This window comes from Grammomys surdaster, unplaced genomic scaffold (genome assembly GCF_004785775.1).
Source record: "Grammomys surdaster isolate TR1022 unplaced genomic scaffold, NIH_TR_1.0 277, whole genome shotgun sequence".
Taxonomy (NCBI): Eukaryota; Metazoa; Chordata; class Mammalia; order Rodentia; family Muridae; genus Grammomys; species Grammomys surdaster.
Window position 1 is genome coordinate 1254188 of NW_021604718.1, and position 18923 is coordinate 1273110.

The 18923-nt window shown below is 56.2% G+C and overlaps 1 protein-coding gene across 2 annotated transcripts in view; it reads left to right on the top strand.

The window, feature by feature from the left end:
- Positions 1 to 31: 31 nt before the first annotated feature.
- Grm4 (glutamate metabotropic receptor 4) overlaps positions 32 to 18923 on the top strand; it is an 89626-nt gene continuing 70734 nt past the window's right edge. The window contains exons 1-2 of one of the 2 annotated variants that reach the window (XM_028777033.1): positions 32 to 219; positions 9382 to 10271. In XM_028777033.1, coding sequence (XP_028632866.1) covers positions 9753 to 10271 — 519 coding nt within the window. In that variant the 5' untranslated portion in view covers positions 32 to 219; positions 9382 to 9752. Of the gene's footprint in view, positions 220 to 9381; positions 10272 to 18923 lie in introns of those variants that run through there. The other variant, XM_028777034.1, reaches the window with a different exon arrangement.

Below are 18923 nucleotides of genomic sequence, written 5' to 3' on the forward strand. Positions count from 1 at the left end.
TGGGATGGGGGCTGTGACGGGGACAAAGCAGCCGCCGGCTCCTCCCCGCCGCGCCCGGGACCGCCGGCGGCTCGGCGCCCGGCTTGGTCCGCAGCGTCAGCGCCGCCCGCCGCGGCCCGGGCTCCCGGCACCGCGAGCAGCTAAGGGCTGGCCGCCGCCTCCCTGCGCTCCCCGGGCGCAGGCGACCCGTGGCCGCGGCGTTCACCTCGCCGATGCGCGGTGAGTTGTGGCCCGAGGGGCACGGGCAGAGGGGACGATGCCTTCCGGCCTCTGGGAGCGCGGGCTGCGGCGGGGACCCCGGCGTTTGAGGAGGTGGCCTCCGTGAGCTCCCTAGTTCCGGGAGGAGGGTGCGGGACCCGGGGACAGGGGCTTCTCTCCGGGCTGGGGCCGCCCCTCCGATGCCCCCTCGGGGATGGGGCACTGCTGTCTGCGGGTCTGGGGGAAAGTGGGATGGGGGCTGTGACGGGGATGCACTGGTGACAGGTGGAGTTGTCCCCGATGGGGACAGGGACACCCGCGCGCCCCCTTTGCAGAGAGGCTAGGTTGTGGGGGCGCGGGGCGCGGTGTGCGCCTTTCCCCCGTGGTCCTCAGCCAGAGGGCAGCGCCAGCCCGGCGTTGAGCCTCCCTGCTCCGAGAACCCCGTCCAGCTCCGGCACCACCTTCGCCACTGGCTGGAGCCGAAGCGCCTCCCGCCCGCAGCCGCCGCCGTGGTTTGCGGTGGCGCTGCAGGTCTGGGGTCTCTCCGCAGCCCCGGGACCTGGGGTCAGGCTTTCTCTGGACACTTGGGACCATACCCTCTCTGAAACCCTGGTGAACCGAGCGTCTCTAAGGGCTCTGTGTGAGCGCGCGTGTGGCGGGGGAGGTCCCTGCTCCGGGGTCGGTTTCCCGAGCCCGCGGGCGACCGTGTCCCCTCCCCGCGCGGGGGCGGGGCTGAGGTGGAGGCCTGACTGTGCGCTGCGCCCCCGCACCCCGCACCCGGCGCTGCGTGGCTGTTTGTGCTGAGCTGGGGCAGCGGCACAGCGGCAGGGAGTCCTGAGCCCAAAGGACGAGCGCCCTCTGCCCCCAGGCCCTGAGTGACACTATCGTAGTCAGACAATCCTTTCTGCAGGGGGTACCTGGTTTCTTCTCCTTGCTCTCCTCACTCTAGGCTAACCCTGGCTAGGGAGAAAGCTGGCTTTTGGGGACACCCTCTGAACTGGCTTTCAGGGCGAGGGTGCCGAAAGCCACATGTGTGGAGTGTGATGCCACCCTGCTGTGAGTCTGGCGGGAGGTGTGTGTGTGTGTGCACACGCATGTGTGCTTACAGCCCAGCCCACCTCTTCTACTCTGGATTCTGGATGGGACTTAGGGCAGGCAGAAAGGCCAGTACTCTGAGGGTGACCCTGCTGAGTACCTCAGGTTGCTAGAACTGGCTCTCTAGCTCAGCCTAACAGCTAAGCAGCCCTGGTGGCTTGGTCTTGGCTCTCTTTCCCCTGGGCTCAGTTCCCTGTGCACGGGAGGAGGTGGCAGGCCTTTGGTGAAGAGCTGAGAACTTGGGAGCTTTCCTGGGCTGGTCCTATAGACACTCAGAGACTCCCGTGGGGGTTGGTGGGGCATCACAGAGGACCAGTGCAGGCTCTGGGCAGGCAGTAGCGTGCTGTGGGTGTTAGTTCTGAGTAGAAGATTGCTTCCTGAAGGAATGTGCACACCCCACCCTCCAGCCTTGGTCAGATTCCTGTCTTGGCTCAGTCCTGAGTTGCACATCTGCCCTCCTGGGGAATGCCGTTCTCATCTGCCTTATACCATCCAGGGACAAAACATCCCCAGAAATGATCCTGTACCCTGGAAGCTGACAGTGTTTAGCCTAGAGGAACGTTTCATGAATGGTAGATTTTCAGACATGTTCACAGAGGGCAATGGGAACTACTCGGCCTCCCACAGAAAAGGCCCCGAGCAAGGTGCAAGATAGGACCAGGCCAGGAGCTGAACAGCTTGCCTGGTCTCTGGTCTGGTCGTCCCCTCTTCCTGTGACCTGTGTCAATGGCTTCTGATGGAGGTGTGATTTCTCAGGAGCTTGACAGTGAGCCTGTGAGTGACTAGTTTGCTGGTCAGAAGAGCCCGGAAGGCTATGCAGCCTTGTCCCTGTCCTGAAGGCCCCACAGCTGGTGAGAAGATACAGAGCAGAACCTATGGACTCTAGAGCCTTGTAATTATAGCTGACAGACCCATCCTCTCCCTACAAGCCTGCAGCAGCAGCCCCTAATTACCACCCACCCCAAGACATCTGCCCACCCTGTTGTCCTCCTCCTGGCCCGGAACCCAACTTTCCGGTGGGCAGGCCCTGCCTGGGGACCGGGCAGCTGGGCTGTCAGCTCCTGCCACATTAAGGTTTGTGCACTTCTGCAGAACGGCACCTCCTGCCACCTGGAGAAGGCGTGAGGGAGCTGACAACCAGGCCCCGGCCCTACTCCTGGTCTGACTGGAGACCTGCTAGCTGAGCAGGCCCACCCGAAGAAGAAGAAGAAGCAGAGGGGCTTGGTGTAGAGACACGAGTTTCATGTTACTCCCTACCAGACCTCTTATTTCCAAGAATGTCAGCTCTGCCCTAGTCAGCCAGGATTGCCAGAAATGCACTGACAGGAAGCTGGAGGAAGCTGGTTATCCGGCAAGCACCAGGGCTCTTGAGTTTGGGAGCCAGCCCCTGTGTGAGAAGTCAACGTACCTGTGATCCAGCCCTGTGTGGGGAGAGACAGCCTCAGCCAGCCTGGCCTAGTGAGTGAGCTTTGTACTTAGTGAGTAGACCTATCTCAACAAACAGGGTAGAGAAGAACTGAGGGAGAGACGCCTGTCTACTTCTGGTCTCCATATGTGCACAAGCATGTGTGTGTGTGTGTGTGCACCATTCGCACACACAAAGATCACACCCCCGTCTCATTACACAGCTGCCTGGGGTCCTTAGAGGGCAGACTGACTCCTCAGTCACCCTTACCTGCTCTCTGTGAAGAAACACCTCTCTCTGTTCTCTTGCTCCTCCCTCCTGAGCCTGGGGTTCCCCTTCCCCAGCCAGCTTGGTTCCTGCAGAGAAGCAACTGTGGGGGGGGGGACTCCACACTGGCCTAGCCCAGAGCCTCCCCCACCTCTGAGCCCCATGTGCCCACAGGCTGAGAGGCGGTTCTAGCGCCTCCCTGTCCTCAGGTTTCTTGGTAAAAGCATCACACCGGGGACAGTCACCCCTTAAATGAAAGCTGATGCCCCCCCCCCATCGAAGGTGTCATGAACGACTCTGTAAATCAGTCTCGAGGTGGCAGTCAGGTGTTAATGTGTGTGCATGCACATATTAAATGAATTGGGTAACTCGGTGCATAATGGCATTATCGGGACCCTGTTCAGTTAAAGTAGGTATTATCTGCGGTAATCGGGAAATGACAGCTCATCATGACAGCCTGTGCCATTTTAGGCCCAAGTGAGACAATCTGGTTAAGCCACCGCTCTCCTAGAGAAGGCAAGGCCACGGTGATTGTAACTGTTGGACCAGGAGAGCCCAGCTGCTCCTGTGGGTCAGACCGTGGCATTGTGACGGGGACACAGGACAGAGTTTTGGCCTCTCTGGCTACCCTTACATTCTTGAGTAATAGAAACCAACCTTGTACCTACTGGTCAGGGTAGGGCTTCTAGTTAAAACCCGATGCAGGGCTGTCAATACAGGGATGAGAGTCAGGACTCGGCTTGAATTCTGCAGCTCCTGGCAGGCCCTGTCTGTCACAGACGTCATGGCCACTTCTGGCCCATGGCTTTTATGTGGCCGTCATAGGGATGGAGTCCTGTTCTCAGATGTGGCTGTGTCCACAGCTCTGTGGGCAGGAGGCACTGGATAGGGCTAAGCACCCTGCTTCTGGCAGTGCTGGGGTGGGGGTGGAGTGAGGTGTTGGGTTAAGGAGGAAAGCAAGACAGGGAGGGAGCCATAGCAGCAGCAGCTGTCAGACACTCCTGGGCTTGGGTCTTGTGCAGGGAAGCTGGAGACTATGGCGGTGTCGAGGGACAGGGAGAAGAGAGGGAGAGGTTTGAGCCATGAACTCCAGGCCTGGAGGTCGGAGGAGGTAGTGTGAACTTTGATGCACCAGAGAAGGCAGGCAGTGGGTGTTTCTGACGTAGAGTTGGTGGGATGGCTGGCTGAGACCCTGAGCTTTGGTGAGGAGACTTTCTGCTGACCTGTGGCCTACGCAGGTGCCTGTCCTTCTGGGCCTCAGGTTTTTCGTGTTACTGAGCTCAAAGCTCCTGTTTCTCTGTCTGCACAGTGGTCACGGAGTCAGACTTGACCGTAGCCAGTTACCCTCTCTGGCCTTTCCCTCTGCTCCCTCCCGGTCCTCCTCTGGACCTGCTGTCCAGACACAAAGGTTAAGCACCAACCTCAGGGCCTTTGCCTCTGTGGTCCCCTACTGGCTTCTGCCCTAGAATGGAGCAGGGCGTATCCTTCTCAGCTTTGGTTTCTCTTCCACAGCAAGTAATCAGAGAAGCCTTCCCCAATGACCCCTCTTCCCAAAGGGCTCCTCTGGATACCTTCCCCTCCCCGCACCTCCTGCAGCACCACATGGCTTTTGGGTCCTCAGTCATCATCCCTAGTGTCAGCTGCCCAGGTGTATATCTCTGAGGCACAGCAGGGCAGAGGACAGTGTAGGATCACAGCCATATTTGATTGAATAGTCCCAGCAAAAGGGAGTACGCTCCGTGCCTGAGCACACACAAGGGTCTCAGGAGTTTGGTTCGAAGGCCGAGTTCTTCCCCGTGGACTGCAGACAGTGCTGCCGGCTGTCTGTCCTCGATCTGCCTCAGCGGAGCTGCATGACTGGCTCTGGGAGGGACCTGTCTCTCTGCCTGTCATTGATTGAGCATGTTATTTTGTGTCCTGAACCGTGGATGAAGCTCAGATGGAAAGGAGTTGGTCACACGGGGCCCCTGAGGTGCCACCTCCTCTCCACCCCCAGCATCAGATTTTATCACCATTGAGACTGATATCTGTTGTAGGAACTGGAACAGTCAGGGCAGGTTTCCTGGGGGAGGAGGGGTCGTCACCGTCACCGGAAGGGCAGGAGTAGAGGGCAATGGGTGGGTGCCATGTTTTCTTCTTCCTGGTTTCCATTGATATCAAGGTGAAGTTATCTCCTGTGTCCTCCCTACCTCCTATCCCCTTCTCTCCTTCCAAACACATTTCTCCAGTCACTTCCGAATCAGGCCCATGCTCTGGTAGAACCTGAAGGCATGTCTGGGGGTATCAGATGTGGGTTTCCGGTTTGGTGGATTCCCAGTCTGGGAGCTTCAGTTATCTGGCTTGTGGGGCTTCCAGAGCTGGGTACCAGCCCCATGCCCTTTGTCCCCAGCCTGTGCCTGTGGAACTCTGATCTCCTGTTCTTTAATAAGTCTGATCAGCTGGGTGTGGGAAAGTCTCAGATGCCTTGGGTCTGCCAGGCAGTCCTGTTTGCAGCCGGAAACACCCAAGTTCCACCTTTAGAACCGCTCCGTGTGTTAGAGAGTCTTGTAAATCCAGTGCCAGCCCCTGGGGAGCAGAGCTGGCCCCTTTGTCCCTCCCTGGCACCCACTCTCCACATCATGCTGAGGTTGTGTGGGTGGCATGCAAGGTGCAGAGGCTACGGAGGACATAGCCTGTTGTCCTGTGGGAGGCTGTAGGCCTGTGGGTCTGCAGTGCTGGTCTCAGGCAGATAGGGTTGTTTCAGGCTTTCCCACTGTGGGTCAGGGGAGGTTTTGAGTGACCTGCTTCCCATGTCCGAGTACTGGTCACGTCCCTTTGGTAGGATTCTTTGCTGGGCGTTGGGGTCCTGGGAATGGCAGAGAGATGCTCAGGTGTGATGAAGGGAGAGGCCCCTGGTTCCCTTTCCTCTTGGTTGGTTGGTCCTCCTAGGGTGTGCGTTGTGAGCCAAGAGGTGTCTACATAGCCGTCATAGGACAGTCTCCTCTCAGACATTCACAGTCCCAGGCTTGATGAGCACCCAGCTGGCCGGGGACACAAGGTATCCAAGATGGCACAGGCTGCCAAGCTGAGGCTCTGGAGCAAGGCTCGGGAGGACTGAGGATGTGGTTTGGGCTCAAGCTCTCCCTATACCATCCCAGTGATGGCTTGGTCCTCCCTGTGTACCCACATCTCTCCTAGGGCACACCCTCAGAGGATGGAGTCTAATGGCTCCCACCTCATCATGTGACAAGGTACAAGGCCGCTCCCTGTATCATTGGGTTGGTTTTGGAAGAATAAAAAGTCAGCTCAATGAAAGGTGACTGGAGTTTCGGTGAATCATGGTTTTCCAGGCCTGGTTGTTACTCCGTGGTCTGGTTCTTTCTGGATTGGGCCATGCCTGGGGAGGAGCGTTGGAGGTCAAAAAGGCATGAAGGGCCTGCTTGAGGGGGGCTGTGCATTGCCAATGTGATAGGTTCCCGAGCCCTCCCATACCACCCTCGGGTGACACAGGCCCTCTGGGGCCTCACCCCTCCCAGATTGCAGCCCATCCCAAGTTCCCTTTACAAGCCCATCAGTGAAGAGAACACTCTAGAACATGCCTTACCGTTGGCTTGTGAGTGCATGCTATGCTAGGATGCTAGGAAGGCAATGCTGCTCTGAACTTCCTCTGTGCTGTCCACCCAGAAGCCAGTGGGGCAGGATTGGGGAGGTGGACCAAGGCAGAGGCAGAGGGAGGGGAGCAGGAGGGGGAGAGGAGGGAGAGGCAGCCATCCTCGGGGCTTCTTCTGAGGAGAGTTGCCCCTGGTTGCTCTATTTGAACTTCCGTGGCTATTTTGAAATTAGTTGGGGGAGAGAGTCTGGGGCCTGGGGAATGGACATCAAAGAGCTCCCCCTTTCCCTGCAGGTGGAGACCGGTATCCCCAGGGCTGTTTTCACTTTCTCTTGTTCCTATTACAGCATCAAAAGATGGAGTGGGGTTGGGGGCTGAAGGAGGCTTGTCTGCCAAACCCTTTGGAGGAGTGAGGCCGTCAGGCCTGCCAGGGAAACCAGGGGACCTGTTATGGTCAGGGACTGGGATCCAACCCCAGGAAGGAGGCTTGTGGGAGGTTTAGCAGCTGAAGTGTCTTCAGGGCTCCTGATTCTGGCCCTGCATGCTGGGCTTCCTTCCCTCTGTGCCCTGACGTTTCCCACATGTGGACCATGGGATGAGCCTGTAGGAGAAGCTGTCAGCGAACCCCTGCAAAGGGCTGCAGGCTGTGTAGGTCCACTGTCAAAAGCTGTTTTATGCAAGCTTCCTGTACCAGCTGGCCCTGAGGTAGCTCATGCTCCATCAGGGTGCAAACCCCACCCTCCCGTGTGACAGCCAGGGAAACAGCTGTGAACTCAGAAGGCCTGAGCGACTGCCCACCACAGCAGTGGGGGTGAGCAGACCGCAGGGCGGCCTGCACATACACTGGGTCCTTGCTCTCAGTGTGGCTGAACCACTTAGTGCTACAGCTGCTGCCTCTGTGGGACAGGCCTGACCATTCCACTCAACCCCAGGGCGGTGTGTCATATTTCTCCACTGCCCCCATCGTTGTCTGAACCATTTGGTAACCCTTTGGCAGATGTAGGACATGTCCATGTCCTGGCTGTACACATGCCATTTTAGGGATGGCTTCTGACGTGTCTGAGAGGCCAGCCTGGTGCCTAGACTTACACAACTTATGTATCTGAACAAGAAACCCAGAGGAGGGCAGGGCTCTGGGACTCCCATGGTGACCCCAGTCTCTTTCCAACTGCCTGTGAACTGTCTACTGCCCAATCCAGCAATTCCCAGAGAGTTACCTAGAAAGCGATACCATAAACTCATTCTCCTGAGAGGCAAGAGATGACAGACCACTGACCAGACGTAGCCTTAAGACCAACCCTAAGACACTAGCTGTAGTTCTAGTGCCAGGTCCCTGGGTCTTGGAGAAGGCGGTTCTTCCGGATTCTGTTTCTAGACCTGACATATCTTGATCTGCTGGGTGACTCTGGGAGAGTTATGGGATGCCCCGGGCTACCAGCTTGCCAGCAGAGCGAGGCAAAGTGGATCTATCACTGGAGCCTTGGTTGTTGAGGGTCTGATGCAGATGGACCATTTGAGGTCTAGTCTTGTAGCTCAGTGGTGGAGAGCTTGCTTAGGCTGTGCTAGACCTTGGGTTCAACCCCCTCCCCCGGCCCCTGCAACACTTTGTGTGAGGGCTCCGCAGCCAGAGAAGCCCAGACTGAGGCTGTAATCCGGTCAGGCATCCTTCTCTATCCTTGGGCTTCAGTAGGACTGGCAAGTTGGGGAGGGATGGTTCCCAGAACCCTGCTGGGCCTTGATGGAGACGCCCCATTTCTAGAAAGACAGTTTCTGCTTGCACGGGAGACTGAGGCACAGCATAGCCAAATAGCTAGCTGGCCTTCACTTGAGACACCCATGCAGAAGCAGCCATGGGGTCATGGGGTCACCTCTTAGCCCAGCTCTGACTCAGCTACCAGCCATTTTCCTGGTGGCCTTTGAAGTGGAGGGAGGCAGCTGCTGGCTTCAGGGTGGGGAGAAGTTGGGTGGGGGAGGCAGAATCCCCAGGGGAAATTAGCCCAAATTAGCTGTGAGGATGAAGGAAGAGGTTTGTTTTTTTCTCTACTCCTGCAGATAAATATTTAATCGCAACAATAACAACAATGATGGCCGTAATATGCAGAGGCCCAGGCCGCAACCTGAGCCCCACTGGGGCAGACAGAGATGGAGGGAGGCTGGAGGAGGCTGAGGCAGGGGGACACGAGGGACAGGAAGAAGGAGACCATCTTTGCCCTCTGCCTGGGCACTTGTGTAGCTGGGGTGAACATGTGGAAGTGGGCGACCACCTCTGAATCCCAGGTTCCCACTTTTTCCCAGCCTTTAGAGTTCCAGCTCTTGGCCTGGGCGCAGCCAGCACCACATACATACAGCCTTACAGGGCAAGCTGCCTGCCTCCCAGGGTCTTTATCTTCTAGATCCTAGGTTCACCCAAACATCTCTGTTTCTTGCTCAGAGCTATGAGCTAGGAACTGTCTGTGGAATAGAGGTCTCCCAGGGTCTCAGTCTCCTCGTTTTCTCTCATGAGGTTGGATTGGCAGGGTTGGTGTTTTACTACAGCGTCTGAGGGCAGGGGTCCATTCCTTCCCAGCCGTGGTTGCTGCCCCTAGGAGTATTCTCGTAGAGGCCTGGCCTCTGGGGGCAGTGGGCCCTGACCAGGGAAGGTCTTCAAACGTGACCCAGTTTCTGCTTCCAGCTCTGCGTTTCCCCCCCACACTGAAAAATCAAGAAGAGATTTATGGCGGCTTTGTCCATAACCTCTGAGCTCCTTCTCCCAGGCTCCCGATGAGAAACCACAATAGTTGATGTCTGCTTCCGGGCTGGGTTGATCATCTATCTCTCTCTTTCCCAGGTTGGTAGAAGTGACCGGGCACTGTTTTCTCCTCGATGCTAAGATCTTCTACCAGGATAGGAGCACATTTCCCTTTCCACAGCCAGATACCGAAATCTGGCCTTCAGGACACGGGGACAAGGATCTGAGATCTCCTGTGGTTCCAACCACTGGCTGTCGTCTGTGGGTTTGGCCTGTGTGGGCCGCTGAGCTCTACGCAAGTGTCAAAGCAGAAGAGGGGAGATCTCTCTGGAATGGGCCACCCCATGGGCCCTCATCAACCACCCTGCTGCTGAAGGCACGCTGTTCATGTATACCCAGATCATGGGACCCAGGGCCTGTTAGGGCTAGGAGTGGGGCCCACTATTCATGGGTCTCTAGGCCTTTCCGAAATGTCCAGGAAGGGAGGCTGGGCCTGGTGGTGGGCCCGGCTGCCTCTGTGCCTACTCCTCAGCCTTTGTGGCCCCTGGGTGCCTTCCTCCCTAGGAAAGCCCAAGGGCCACCCCCACATGAACTCTATCCGCATTGATGGAGACATCACACTGGGAGGCCTGTTTCCCGTCCACGGTCGTGGCTCCGAAGGCAAAGCCTGCGGGGAGCTGAAGAAGGAGAAGGGTATCCACCGACTGGAGGCCATGCTCTTTGCCCTGGACCGCATCAACAACGACCCAGACCTACTGCCCAACATCACGTTGGGCGCCCGCATCCTGGACACCTGCTCGAGGGACACCCACGCCCTGGAGCAGTCACTCACCTTTGTGCAGGCGCTCATTGAGAAGGACGGCACGGAGGTCCGCTGCGGCAGCGGGGGCCCACCCATCATCACCAAGCCCGAACGAGTGGTGGGTGTCATCGGAGCTTCGGGGAGCTCTGTCTCCATCATGGTGGCCAACATCCTCCGTCTCTTCAAGGTTAGTGACCTCCATGGCTCAGGGTGCCTGGCTGATAACTCCTTTCTCTTCCTTTTCCTGACTGTGGGAGAGCATTCGTGAATGGGACAGCTTGGTTCTGGTACCTGATTCTGTGGAGCTGGAGCTTGGGCTGAGGGTGGGCTGTGAACCGGGGCTTGGCGCTGACCATGGTTCTGAAGCGGAACCCGCCCAGGCTCTTCCTTTATAGACCCTGAACCTGGAGGGGGCTGGAAGTATGTGTAAGAACATTAATGAGAGGCAGATGGACAGACTGGAAGACAGGCGGATCGATGGGAGGGCAGACAGACAAGATATAGAATAGAAACCACAGTGTTACAGATTGCCAGGGGAGGAAAAGCAAGACTTCTGTTTTGACATTGTTTTCAAATAATTGTAATTCCCAAGAAAGATGCGCTTTCTTCTGGTTAGTGGAGGAAGCCCCTGGTGGCCCTCCCCAGCCCGTCCTTCAGTTCCGGCTGGAGAAGTGTCCTGGTTTTCAGATGAGGGCGGGGGCGTGGGTCAGGAGGATGAAGAGAGAAGGAAATTCAGCTAAACTCCAGACCCAGCCCTGCTACCTGAACCTAGCCCTGGCCTCCCTCGCATCCTCCCCTCTGCCCACTGCCCTCCTCCTCCACATCTCCCTCCTCTCCCTTCCTAGCCCCTCCCCGCCCCCTCCACCACCTCCCTTTCTTCTCTTCCCGGGGCAAGAGCTGCTGATTTGCAATTCAATAGAAGCCAAGTGCTTGCTAAGCTGCTAAAACAACTGAAAGCTACTGGGGAGAAGGGGAAAAAAAATGTTACAAGCATTTTACCAATAATTATGCACCAGCTGCCCCCACCCCCAAGCCTCCCTCTCTTGCTCTGTACGTGGTCTGAGTGGGGGGGTGGCGTGGGGGTGGCGGAGGGAGAGTGGGAGGAAGCGGAAGGGATCTGAAGAGGCCGCTGGTCCCCCTCCTTCCCTCTGAGTCTGACCTCCGGGGCCCCTTTGTTGTGGTCTCCAGAGCTTGCTGAGGTCTGGAAGAGGCTGTCTGAGCCACTAGGGGTAGGAGGAGAGGAGCGGTCACCAGGAGCTCATTTGTCTAACTCCGAGGATGCGAGGATGCGTCAGTATGGGGATGGTGTGGTGTGTGTGCCTCTAAGGAGGGGATGAAAAAGAGGAAGGTCCCTGTCTGATGAGGTAGAACTAAGCCATGGCGAGTCTCAGGTTACCTCCACTGCAAAGTATGCCCTGCCAACATCTGCAGCCATTATGAGCGTGTGTGTACATGCGTATGCGTGTGTGTACACATACGTGTGTGCTCTTGCTGTGGCCCACTCCTGGGCTGTTGGTTTGACTTGATTTGGGTGTAGGAGCAGCAGGAACCTCTGAGGAGATGCTGTCCCCCTGCAGTGGACATTTCAAGGAGTCTCTGGGGGCCCTGTGATCTTGATCGGCTCGTGGGCTCTCAGAGTGCCACACCGGAGTGAGCAGCCTGGTTGGGTCCTCCCGTGGAGAGTAGGGGACAATGGGAAAACTGGGACTGGCTGTCCCAGGCCTGCTTCAGTGATGGTTGGCACTGCTGAGTCACCCAGGCCCTGCCAGGCCTGGGAGGGAGGCAGCCTGGGCCACCCCAGTGTGTTCCCAGTGATGCTGGCCCAATCTCCAGCTCACAGCAGGCGAGCCTTGCATGGAACCCTCAGAATCTTCTCCCAGCACTCTAGAATGGAGGGGCTTACTGGTATCTACTTCATATGGGGGAGACCTCTTGTGATGGGAGTGTCACTGGTCCCATGACATTCTGGGTGTTGAGGCTCAAGGTCCCTGAGATGGGGGTAGCTAGGATTTTGGTGATATTTTACCCAAGGACAGACACAGTTGACATGACAGGAGCCAGGGCTCAGGGGCTCCTGTCCCTCTGTCCCTCTGTCCATCTGTCCTTCTGTCCCTCTGGTCAGGTGTGAAGAGGCATAGCTGCCAAGTCTGTGCCTCCTAAGACTGCAGGGATTGATGTGTGTTGTGAGGTAGGCAGGCCACACTGACTGATGGTCTGGAAAGATGGGGGCGGGGAGGGCAGAAGGCTGTGGTCTGGTTCCCTGGATCCCTTTTAGTGATGTTAATGGTTCAAGCTGGGGACAAGAGGCTTCTTCACTAATGAAACTAAGAGAGAGAGAGAGAGAGAGAGAGAGAGAGATATTGAGATTGAAACAGAATCCCAAAAGCCATTTACAGAGGCAAGAAGGTTAACTTGGGGAGGGCAGAAGGGGAGCTGGCGAGCCAGTTCTGGGGTCCATGGATATCTGTTCCCCTGTGTCTGTGTGTATGGGGTAGGGGTGGGGTCACTGCCCAGTTTTGCCTCCCAGCCCTGACGGAGATGACTTCTTGCAGGGGTACTGGATTCTGCTGTTATGATCACTGCTTTCCTTTGAGGGGACTCCAGGGGGACAGCCTGCCGGGAGGATAATTTATTGGGATGCAGTCAGGGTTAGAGCGGTGTGCTGTAGCTGTCAGGGGCCAGGTCTCCTTGCTTCCTCTAGACTGTGAGCTCACACAATCACAGAATGAGCGAAGTGGATGGAAACCCAGGCCATCTTTGGGGAGCAGGTGCCTGACTCTGGGGATCCGCGGTCCTAGCAACCCCATCCTGTTGTCCCAAGAGAGGGAGGATGCGTGTGTGGAAAAGACCTTGCTGAGGGTCCAGAGTCGCTGAGGAGGATGTGGCTGTGCATGCCATGTGGTGGTGACAGCGCCGGGCAGGGTCAGGCTTGAGGTTTAGTCCTGGCCCCTCCGGGGTCATTACCACCCCACTTACTGTATCAGGCAGTGACATCCGTGTGTGAATGAACCAGATGTTGAGGGTGGTCCCGCCAGACTGTAGACTCCGACCCGTGCCCCTGTAAGAACTCAGAGGAAGACAGACTCCCTGAATCACTATTCCTTTTTACATGGCCTGGAGGAGACGCCAGCCAGAGTCCTTGGTGGACTTGGGCTGACCGTGTGGTCAGCCATATTCTCTCTTAGTATCTTCCTTTGCAAGACAAATGGCAACTGCAACCTCCCTGGCCAGGCGGATGGAATTAGGAGGTGGGGTCTGAGCAAGGGCAACTCAGTGCCTGGCACACAGTCAGCCCGCAGGAAATGTCACACCCAGCTTGGGGCTGGGCCTCAAGTCAGCGTGAGATACTCCACTAAGGCAGAAGAGCCAGGAGCAGGCAGGCTGCAACAGACGGTGACCTTTGAGGCTGATCCGGGAGAGTTCCCGCCATCTGCCTGGCCTCTCTTCCTTCCTGTGGGGGCTTCGAGCTAAGTCCTGGCTGAGCAGCCAGTGTCTCCGTGGGTAGTGACAGTGCTCTTGTTGGGCCTAGAGAAGGGGGAAGAGCCTTTGAGCTTCCTTAGCCTGGCCGTTGCCTGTGGGGCTCGCAGCTCTTGAGCAGGTCCAAGGCTCAGCCCAGGATGCCTGGAACTGTTGTAGCAGAGTCAAGATCAGATTTCCTGTGGAAGAAAAGGTCTTGGTGTTTTTGTCACATTTCAGGTATGGATGAGAGGAACTTTGAGAGTCCCCCACCTTCCCACAGCAGTTCATGTACCCGGAAGGCGCTACCTTCTAGGCCCAAAGCTGGGACCTCCAGACATTGGACCCTTCCTTCCTTGCAAGCAGCTGCTTGGGTTCTTTCTGAGCTCATTCTGGGTGCAGCCTCTTGCTGGGCCCTGCCTTATGTGTCTCCACAGGCCGCTCAGTGTCTGCAACCTTCTTCTCCTCCCCTCCTCCTCCCTCATTTCTTTCCTTCAGCAAGGTCTCACATAGCTCAGGCTGGTCTCAAACTTGCTGAGTAGCTGAACTTCTGATCCTCCTGCCTCCACCTCCCCAGTGCTGGGGTGACAGGCATCCATACATGGTGCCTTTTTTTTTTTTTTTTTTGTCAATTTGACACAAGTTAGTTGTCTGGCAAGAGGAACGCCAATTGAGGAAATGTCTCCATCTGTGGACAAGTCTGTGGGGAATTTTCGTGATAGATAGATGATTGATGTGTGTGGGGGTGTTGTCCAGCACATCACGGGCAGAGGTACCCCTGGGCTGGTAGTTCTAGGGTGTTTAAGAAAGCAGGCTGAGTTAGCTACGGGGAGCAAGCCAGCATGGAGCTTTCTTCCATGGCCACCCCATCACTCACTCCCTGCCTTGAGTTCCTGCCCCGGCTTCCCTCAGTGATGGACTGTTGTTACCTGGAAGTGTAAGGTGAAGTAAACCCCTTCCCCGCCAAGTTCCTTCTGATCATGGTCTATATCACAACAATGGAAACTCAAGACACACCACGGTACCCAGCTCACAAGCATAGCATCTGGGCTTTCTGGATGCTAGGCAGCACCGGCCCCTGGAGCTATCTCCTGGCTCAGCTACTTAAACCTGGTGCAGACTTCGCACTGTGCCCGGCAGGGTCAAGTCCTGCTAGAGGCCTGTGGCCTCTGATACCCCCCACATACTTCCTGCTCTCTCAGGGAGCCCTCCACGCCAACCATGCTGTTCTCGTCACGCCCCTGAAGACATTGAGCTGTCTGCAAACCAAGAGCCTTTGCGCCCCTTATCCCCTCTGCCTGGAATCTTCCCTCTGTTATTTATTTAGATATGTTCCCTCTATGTAGTCCTGGCTGGCCTCGAACTCACAAAGATCTGTCTGTCTTGTCTCTTGAGTCCTGGGGTTAAAGGTGTGCTCTTCTGGGTCCTTCTCATACAGTCCTCAGCCTGGGGGCCTCTGACCTGATCTCAGTTTCTTCTCATGGCTCTCTGTGCAGCTGCATTCACTGTTCATATCCTTCACATACATGTAGACTTGTCTGTCTTCTCTCTCCCTTGGTTCACCTTCTAGACTGGACGTCATATCTAGCCTGCTTCTGTTATCACATGGTCTGTGAGGTCCAGGAGGTCCCTAGGGTCCAGACGTGTCCAGTCCAGCCTATGAGCTGTGCGTGCCCCAGGATAGATATGAATCATAAGCTTACTTAAACCTACTGAGGGGCTAGAGAGATGGATCGGTGTACAAGAGCATTTGCTGTTCCCGCGGAGGACCCAGCTCAGTTCCTAGCACCCACACCAGGCAGATCTCAGTCACCTGAAACTCTGTCTCCAAGGGACACAGTGCCCTCTTCTGGCCTCTGTGGGTACACACACACACACACACACACACACACACAAATAAGATAGTATAACAATTTTTTTAAAAATATGAGGTAAATTGCCTAGTTACAAAGTGTGAATTCTGTCGCGTTATCATGTCAAAAGTTTGAGTATACCTGGAACTTTAAAATGGTTTGTGGAGGGACAACCCCTCAAATTACAATGTGTCTTGATCTGAGAAAGTCCATGGGGGACACAGCCACACCTGCCTGCTTCGTGCTGTTCACCTACCGCTCCAAGAGCTGATCCAGGGACAGCGTCTGTCTTGCTAGAGTTTGACTATTTGCAGGGTTCTGGGTGGAGGCCAGAATAGTAGCTACTGAGGATGGGGGCAGCTGATGCAGCCGAGGTCTTGGGGTCCCCTGTAAATTTCTGCAACAGGAGGGAATAGCTGGGTCAAACTGGTGCCACTATCTGGATGTGCCCACCCCCCCTTACTTGCTTCATATTCTTAGTGACTCACCTGACACTTCCTCCCTGTGAAAGGGACTGGTGGCCATTGTCATGAGAGGTTTGTTTTGATAGATTTGCCTTAGCCTAGGGTGAGCGAGGTAGATGAAGAAACTCCAAGAGGGGGGAGTGGAATGATTCAGCAGGAGGTACACTAGCCTGAGGCCCTTCTCCCCGACATTCTCCCCGCACCCCTAGTGGCAGGTGCTCACTGTCCGTCTTCCGTGGGGACTGGGCATGGGTAGCTAAAGAGTGTTCTCAGAGTCACACAGGTGTGTTGTAGTCCCAGAGTGTGAATCGGGCACCTGGACCCAATCCACCTCCCCCTCACCCCTCCCTGCTGTCTCTTGTCCCTCAAAGTGGGCACAGGGCTGCTCCCTGGTGGAACCCCCAGTGTGTGTGTCCTTCATCGAAGGAAGCATGGTGGTAGGCAGGCATGGCTCTGGAGCAGGAGCTGAGAGTTCACACCTGATCCACAAACAGGCAGGGAATGTGTTCTGAAAATTTTGGAACCTCAGTGATACACCTCCTCCAACAAGGCCACACCCTCTAATCCTTCCTAAATAGTTCCACCAACTGGCGACCTGGTATTCAACTATATGAGCCTATGTGGGCCGTTTTTTATTCAAACTGACACAGTGGGCACCAGGGCTCTTGTAAGGTTCTTCAGAGAAGGCAGCAGAGCGTGAGGTGCAGGCCAGGCTGGCCTGAAGACTGTCATCTGCTCTTCTGAGGTTCTGGTGCATCTTACTCTCTTACTCCCAGGAACCAGAGTCACTTGGGCTATAAGTCTGGCACAGGTTATCGCTGGACTAGGTGTACAGGATGTGGCAACTGGGGTACAGCTGCAGCCCCGAGAGGCTCAGGATGCCAGTGCTTCCTCTGGTCCTTCCCCCGCCACCCGTGGGCTGAGAGGTTTAGTAGCTTTGCTCTGTTGGGAGGATACCTGGCAAGGCATCACAGGTGTCCTGTAGCTAGGGAACACTCCAGTTCTGGTTCCCAGAGGCTGTATCCCTGGGATAGGGTCATTACAACAGCTTCCTCTTGGATCCCGGTGCCGAGGGCATCTGTAGACTGAGGAGGAAGTAGTTTCAGTTCCCATGTACTCTGTGCTCAGTAAGAGGAAGCAAGGCCTCCTGGAGAGGCTCGTGGGAGAACCCACATGGGGAGCTATCAAGCCCAGGACATGCTGGAACTCAGTAGAGGGGCTAAGGGCCCCTGCTTCTGGCTTCTAGCTCCTGCTCTGCTAGCTGGCCTCAGTTTACTCAGCTGTAAGCATTTGCCCTCACACCATATTTGTTATAACGTCTTGTCTAGTATGCCACGGTGGCCGTTGTCTCCCTTAGCTGGGCTTTGGCGCCTTGCTGGCATCTGACATCTAGGCCCTGACCCTCGATCTGACACGTGTGCTCCAAGCAGGAGCCTAGTGGATGAAGCCACATCAGGGGGAAGCAGGCAAGGGATAGATGAACTGCTCAAACAAATCATGCCAGGGGTGGTGTGACCCATGGGAGAATAAAGCAGGGAAGTATCATAGAGGCTGCAGTGGGCAGGGGAATGGCCGTTTTAGAGAGGGGAACGTTTCTGTAGGCAGGTGGGGGAAAGTGTTCTGGAGAGCAGTAATGGTGAGTGGAAAGACCTTGGGCCCTCAGACTTGAAGGGTGGTGGCTGAGACTTCGGAAACCCACGTTGGTTCCTTTTGGCTGTGGAGGTGGCTGGTGAGAAGGGGCCAGTCTCTAAGCTTGTCGGGACCTCTGTTCTCTCAGTGACAAAGTATAGCAGTAAGTCTGTCTTGAGGTCTTGCTGTCTTGCCTTCTAGCTGCTGTCTTGTACCCCAGCGGTGCCTCTGACGCTCGGGCAGGTTACTGTCTGCTCCTCATTCTCCTTGTCCTTGAAGGGCTGAGTGAGATGCACAGGAAGCACCCAGGCCTGCAGGCTGTGGTGCAGTGTCACCTGGACATCAGAGCCAGGCATGTCACATATAGCCCCACACCGAAGTTCCTGTCTCTTCAGGGGGTTGATGGGAACCAGTGGGGGCTGCCGGGTGGGATGGACAATGGACTTAGTGACATTGGTCTTTGGTCTCCTGAGGCCCCTACAATGGGACCTGCTGACAAGGACTCTGCTGTCTTTCCCATAGTGGCTGGCCCCGTGAGGGGATGGTGTCTTGGGAATGGCTTTTGACCCTCTTGATAGTGAAACCTGGAGGCCGGGGAGGCTGCCACCTCACTGCGGGGCCTCCTGCTGCTCCCGGGGTCAGCTGCTGTCTCACTAACTGAGGGTGTCACTCTAGGTAGGCTATTACCCTGCTCCTTAGCTAATCAGGGATGGGGTTTCCCAAAACCAACCTTGTCGGTTGTCTCTTCTGCCTGAGGCCTTTCAAGGTTCATCAACCTGCTAGAATCTTCCTGACATTTCTGACCCAGCATATTAGGCAGCAGGGTGGAGGCAGCTTCTCTCGGCTGTTCCTCATGTTCAAGCACCTGACCAGAGACAGATCAGGGAACAGGCAGTGTGGAGCTGGCTGACGGACGGGTCAGTGCCTGGCCTAGGTCTTCAAGGTTAGGTACAGTGCCTTCCCCGCCTAACTCCTTCTAAAGAGCTATAAATGTCCTCCGTCCCCAGTTTATTAAACTAGATTTTTATGACCCACACACGCTGGGAAGAATAAGAAGCAAAGGTCTACTTGATATAATTCTTGACCTTTCCCAGTGTGCCCCTGGGGGCCTGGCAGGGTGAGGGAGGTGCTCTGAGAGCTTCTGGGAGATGTCTGGGAGGGGCGGGGACTCTGTTAGCCTCACCCCTCCTCTGTGTGTCCAGGTTTATGCCCGCTCTTGCTATCCACCCCCGCCGGCCCACGAGTTAAGTGGCTCAGTTCTAAGCCTTTTCCAGTGGGCACCTGACTCACCCGGACCCCCCTCCTGTGGCTCAGGACACCCCCTAGTTCCTGTAGCTCCAGAGGTTTCCCCTGGCTGGTGCCTTACAGGCCGTCTGGCTGGCTGTGGGTGGTGAGGCTGAGTTGTAGCCTGGGTTTGAATCCTGGGTCTGATACCAG